The sequence below is a fragment of the Pundamilia nyererei genome, unplaced genomic scaffold (assembly GCF_000239375.1).
Source record: "Pundamilia nyererei isolate P.nyererei 1_Seehausen unplaced genomic scaffold, PunNye1.0 scaffold00048, whole genome shotgun sequence".
Classification (NCBI taxonomy): Eukaryota; Metazoa; Chordata; class Actinopteri; order Cichliformes; family Cichlidae; genus Pundamilia; species Pundamilia nyererei.
This window is the reverse complement of record NW_005187449.1, coordinates 2,628,346-2,634,414: the sequence shown is the minus strand read 5'-3', so window position 1 is coordinate 2,634,414 and position 6,069 is coordinate 2,628,346. Positions and strand designations below refer to the sequence as shown.

Sequence of the window (6,069 nt, the reverse complement as noted above, 5' to 3'; positions counted from 1 at the left end):
GAGGTTTGTATGTGGAGCTTTAAGGACTCTGAAAAACTAAGTACACCCTTCCTGCTTTTATAGGAATTAGGAGGGTAAGTAGGACCCAGGAGCTGCTAAAGAGATTCTGTGACCACTCTGTAAAAGTGGCATTTAACCGGTCTGGGTAAAAATTCCTAAAACCTTAACAGGTGTGTGATAAAATGACACCAATCTTCCTAGGTTTGGACATTGCAGAAAATTCATCCAAAGTTCCGATCATGCAATGGTCAGAGAAACTCCAGGGTGTGCCAGCAGGGCGCCCGAGTGTGTAAAGCTGCATCTGCACAAACAACAAGACTTTTGTAATAAAGTCCTTTGGACTGTTGAGAAGGTGGAGATTCTCTCCATAATGCACAGCAGCAGGTTTGGCGTAAACCAAACACATCAGATCAGCTGCGCAGTTATGATCGTTTGACCATCTTGCAGTCACTCATTGGCCTCATCTGTTTAACAAAGTATTCTAGAGTTTTCTATACGTGAGGCTGTCTGTCCCACAGCTAAAGCTGGGACCAAACTGGGTCATTAACAGGGCAATGATCCTGAGCACAGCAGTAAATCTGCAACAGAAATTTCCTGAATGTACTTCAAAGAACTGAAGCTATTCTGTTAAAAGAGGCTTACAGCAAACAACACAAGTTCTTATCATCTTATTATTGAATAATGGGGTGTACTTAGTTTCTATGCAGTCTATGAAAAACTAAGTACACCCCATGATTCCTGTATTGATGCATGCATATTTGTTCCCTCTAACTTTATTCATACTTTGCTTCTGAGATGTTTTTATTCAGAGTTGTTCCTCTGAGTTCTGAAACCTTCATATCATGAAAGTTTTGTGTGGGTGAATGGACTCTGTTTTTTCCAACTCAACTACTGACGTCAGCATCAGAAATATGAATGAATCCATACTCACATTTCCTTCTGTAGCCTAGAGTGTGTGCCCTGCAGCAGAGACAAGTTCTTTTTGCTTCTCACTCCCAGATTTCTTTTGCTTTTCATGCTTGTTGTCATCACACATCCAACAACAGGAGTTGAGAAAGTTCAACTTCCTATGGCGACATTTAAAGTATTTATGGTGTGGAGTTTTTCACGTATCCAGCCTGCTGCATCGAAATGTGTTTTTGCTGCATATGTTTGATAAGGTGCAGCTCTGCTTTTAAAGTGAAGTGGCTCAGGTGGATGGATGTGTTGACAAAGTGTGTGAACTTGATACAAGAGAGGCCTGTTCGTGTCTTGTTTCCCACTAACAATCAGAGTTTTTCTTTTAATTATCACTGCGACTTTCCCTCAGACAAACAAGCTGTGACGATCAAAAACAAGCCAAAGGCAGAAGTCAGACAATGCATGCACAGATAAAATGCTCCCAGCAAATTTCATTTCATAGTGCTGCATTTTGATCGAACAGAGATCTTTTCAGGTGCTGCCAACGAGAAGCCACAAAGCACACCGAGGAAGGTGGTTGATCTGCATGATTGAAAGTCAATTTTTTTTCAGGCTGAGACAGTCAGAGAAGAGCTGAATAACACTGTCTGAGGAAAGACACATGCTTAAATTCAAAGTGTAAAAAAAGAGTACACAAGTAATATTCACTGATTACGTCTAATGCATCAACATGGTGAAATACAAACGCAGTTTTACACTGATGTGTACGGGTGAAAAGTCGACATAAGCAACAAAGCAGCTGAGAATATGGAAACATGAATCCGAGGTATGGTCTGCCTGCGATGGATGACCACCATCAGGCAGCTCAACCATAGAAAAGACCTAAAGCTAGACCTAAAGCTAGACCTAAAGCTAGAACTAAAGCTACATCTAAAGCTAGACCTAAAGCTTTGGGGTACCGACAAAGTTGCTTTGTGAATGTTTGCATTACCATGAGTGAAACAAGGTCATGAAACCAACCAGGCTTTAGACTCACACATTGGGAGCTTCCTGTTATTGTCTTCCTGGGAAAGCACTGACTGGAATTTTGTTGAAAGTCTTCAGAGTGTTAATTTTTGGGGCTGATTTTAAGTAACAATGATTGACTAAAGGCATTATAAGAAACCGCTACAGATCAAAAATTATTCGATTTTGTTGAAATACCGGTACTGCCAAATCACTATTATCTTTAAGGTGAACACCTTAAAATAATACAGAGAAAAGCTCACATAGAGAAACACTTCAAATCCACTTAAAAGAGAAAAGAAGGTGCTAGAAGAAAAAAAAGGTGGAAGAAAAGCTACAAATTATTGTTTTCCTTCACCATCATTAAAACCAGTTAGTTTAGATAAGACTTTGAATTAACTGTCTAAATTACTGAGCAAAATCCTCAAGGTGTCCACACTAGTTTGGCCTCCCTGGGCCAGTAAATCAACTTTTATGGTCTGTTAAAGAAAACACTTTTCTGCTTGAACAGGTGGAGAGGTGGAGGGGTGATGGAGGCTGTCACTGGAACTGTGGTAACAAGTGTAGCTGTTAACTTTAGAAAAGCTCTTCACCTCACCTGCAGTGACTCCTTCCAGGAATATTGGCCTGATAACAACAACCCAAATATGATCCATATTTGCATTTTATTTGACTGGTAGTGTTAAGTCAAACTCAGCCAGTAGTCCACCTTGTTTGGGTCAGGTGTGTTGTGACATTTGAGTCTCAGCTAAGCCATGAAAACTTTCTGTGACCCACTTTCAGTCCAGCTGAGGACTTGTGTAACTTTTAAATCAGTCACTGGCACCTGTGCAAAAGCAGCACTGATTAGGCCCAAATGTGTCTGCTCCTTGAAGGACAATGGGAATGTCCACTGTAATTTATACTAATAAGATGTCATAATCAACCATTTTGCTCATAAGTATTTTTTTTTTTACAGTTTACACATGAGTGGAACACCAACACTGTGGAACCGTCCTCCTCCCAGGTTTATGATGTTTAGCAAAACACTAAGATCCACCACACTCCGACCGAGTACGAAATGAAGCCTCTCCTTGCCGTCTTGGTCCCATGGTTTTTTCTAAAGTTTTTTTTTCTTTTTTAATTGTTTGATGAAGGCATCGGATTCTTGGGCTTCTACTGAGGGTTTATTCCAAGCGTCCTAACTTTGGATTCTCATACAGGCTAAGTTTTGGATTTCCTTATTATTCAACTATCAGGTCTGATTCCGTGTGATATTGTTGAGTCTGATTTCTGTCTTCATGTTTCTGTATGACCCTGTGCTTTGGTTCATGGGTCTCACTGTCAGTTATGTGTATTGAGTTCTGGATTGTTGTGGCTTTTCTGGATATTGGCATTTTTGCAGCATGTGGAGTGTGAAAGCAAAATGACAGAGTGATGGCTGTGTGATGGATCCATCTCAGACGTACATCTAATGGGAGCCGACAGCTCCCAGATGAGCACAAACACTCACATGCAGAGGCACAGGCACACACAATAAATAAATAATTTACAAACTGCAAAGAAATTAGAAGTAGGAAAAGTTTATTTGTACCTCTCAAAGTTCATGCAAACACACACTGACATAATCCAGCCTTCCAGATGAGTAGTGGCCTGTAGCAGCAGGTGCCTAAGAGGATCTCGGGAAAGATGCCAAGCGCTGCCCGAGTGCTGGCAGCAAATCAGAGCAAACACAAATCAGCAGCCCGCCTGCAGCACTGAGATGATTCCTGCTCTGCAATCAGCAGAGTTTGCTGTTGCTTTAACTTTTTTTATTATACAAACGTTTCTCATCTTTAATGGTGGAGTCAGGTGAGGTGAGAAGCAGCTGGCTGCTGTTAATGATGCGTAGCTGGAAAGACACATCTGTTCTTTACGCAGCACAACGTGTTCATTAAAGAGGTTCACTGTGGAAAAGAAACACATGCACGCCTCAGTTAATTTATTCACTTGCTGACAATCCTCTTGTTGTGTGCAAATTACGCTTTGATACAACATTTAAACATCAGGGCCCTATTTCAGGAAGCCGGTTTAGAAAACTCAGAGTGAAAAACGATACTTAGGGTTGAGTAACCCCGAACTGTCCAACTCGGAATATTCGGTTTCAGAAAGGCTGATAACAATTAGTTCAGTCAACGCGGAGTTGCTTTAACCCCAAGTTAAGCGCATGCACGAGGATACATAAAGCCCTGATTAGAGCACAGATTAAGCGAGTCACCATGGAGACGGAGGGAAAGAAGGCGCGGTCAATGTATCTTACAGCGCTTGATGGCAGCATCTGCCGATAACATGCAAATTTTAAAAGTATCTGTACTGCAGTACAGATACTGCAGTACCACGTGTACTCTGTTCAGCAGGCCCTGCACGTGTCGCTGTCGGTGCTCTGAAGGTTATTCCAGAGTTGGCTCCGTTCCTCTTAAGCCTTTGGAATATTTTCATGAACAGCTGCTTCCTACAGGATCATCAAAAGGTGCTGTGACCTTTGACCTTTTCACCTTTACAGGTCAGCAATGAAAATACTCCAGCAGAAAAGAGTTCAGACGTGTTGTCGTCTCTGCGGCTGATGTGACATCTGCGTGTCAATATTTGAGCTGTGGTTAACCATCAATCCGTCAGCTGCTCCTCCATCCTCCATTTTGCCCGCAGCCGTCGGACAGACATGCTGCCGTCCACAGCCGTGACTCTGAGCGTTGGCGCTCTGCTCGTCTGCTCTGCGCTCATCCAGTGTTCAGGTGAGACACACCCACGCTCGTGTTTTCCGCCTCTGCGGCACAGTCTGAGTGTTTCAGTTTTTCTGTCCACCCCTCAGTGTTCTTGGATCGGTCGGCGGCCGGCCAGATCCTGCGCTCCTCCTCCAGGAGGCGACGAGCCAACTCGCATTTCCTGGAGGAGATGCTGCCCGGGAACCTGGAGCGGGAGTGTTACGAGGAGCGCTGCTCACTGGAGGAGGCCACAGAGATCTTCCAGACCCAGGAGAAGACGGTACGAAGCCCACCGCCGCCCACGCAGCAGATTACCACCGTGTTACTTTATTTAAACATATATTAAAGCAAAGTCAGCACCACAGACCCGTGCTAACCCAGAGAGGACCGCTTCGTCCTGATTGATGATGCTGGGCCCAAAACCTGACCCTCAGCGGGTGGAGCTAAATGCTTAAATAAGGATTTCGACGTAGTTCTAGTCAAGGGTGTGTAGCTAGCAGAGTGTGTGTAGAGGAAGCAGCTGAAATGATGGAAGTCATCAGAAAACATCACCCTCGTTCATCCCGGACACGAATCAGGACGATTACAGAGCAGGAGATCAGCTTAGCTGTGCACACACAGGATGCAGAGCGTTGTCGTGTCTGCAGACTCTTACACAGTCGTTCAACATAACCACAGCTGCAGTCACTAACTCTGAGTCCTTGTCCCACAGATGGAGTTTTGGTACAGATACACAAGTGAGTACGAACAACCCAGTCACTCAGTTTGTGGCAGCTCAGCTGGATGTGCTTTAGTCTGACTACAGTCTGAAATCTGATCAGGTGTCTTCTACCAATGACTCAGCTGAGTTCCTCACCTGTGTGTCTTAGATCTGAACCCCTGTGGGACCAACCCCTGTCTGAACGGAGGCATGTGCACCCTGGACCGAGGAGACTTCACGTGTCTTTGTCCTCCCCAGTATCAGGGCAAGATCTGCAACACAGGTAACAAACACCTGAAACTCAGGTACACCACCTTTAAATCGAGCAAATGACACCTGACAAATGAAATATTTATGAAAATTGCCTTGGGTAGTGGTGTTGGAGTGCCACTATAGAAATGGTGGCTGTATGCAGTACTGCAGAGACCTGGCAGGTGGCGCTGGAGTTCAGTGTGGCTGTGCTGACGGATACTTCCTAGAGAGTGACAGACAGAGCTGCTCCAAGACCGGTAACACTCCCAGGACCCACATTGTATTAGTATTACTGCACATAATACTACAGTAAGTGCAGACGGGATTTATTACTTCCAGGCTGGACGACTGTAATTCATTATTATCAGGATGTCCTAAAAACTCCCTGAAAAGCCTTCAGCTGATCCAAAATGCTGCAGCAAGAGTCCTGACAGGGACTAGAAAGAGAGAGCAGATTTCTCCTGTTTTGGCTTCCTGTTAAATCCAGAATTC

At 44.0% G+C, this 6,069-nt stretch overlaps 2 protein-coding genes across 2 annotated transcripts in view; both read left to right on the top strand.

Moving 5' to 3' along the window:
• nmbr (neuromedin B receptor) overlaps positions 1-6,069 on the top strand; it is an 83,304-nt gene that overhangs the window by 67,538 nt on the left and 9,697 nt on the right. The gene's annotated exons all lie outside the window — the stretch shown is intronic.
• Positions 4,045-5,913, top strand: LOC102203063 (coagulation factor IX-like). Its single transcript, XM_005732771.1, has 5 exons — positions 4,045-4,655; positions 4,733-4,905; positions 5,338-5,362; positions 5,495-5,608; positions 5,700-5,913. Exons 1-5 carry the CDS (start codon positions 4,583-4,585, stop codon positions 5,888-5,890), a joined length of 576 nt encoding a protein of 191 aa, XP_005732828.1. The 5' UTR covers positions 4,045-4,582; the 3' UTR covers positions 5,891-5,913.

Bases quoted from the DNA above. Each gene is read 5' to 3' on its own strand.
- LOC102203063 (XM_005732771.1), top strand. From the start codon at position 4,583: ATGCTGCCGTCCACAGCCGTGACTCTGAGCGTTGGCGCTCTGCTCGTC. The intron at 4,656-4,732 runs GTGAGACACACC...TCCACCCCTCAG, and splicing joins TGCGCTCATCCAGTGTTCAG to TGTTCTTGGATCGGTCGGCG. The intron at 4,906-5,337 runs GTACGAAGCCCA...CTTGTCCCACAG, and splicing joins TCCAGACCCAGGAGAAGACG to ATGGAGTTTTGGTACAGATA.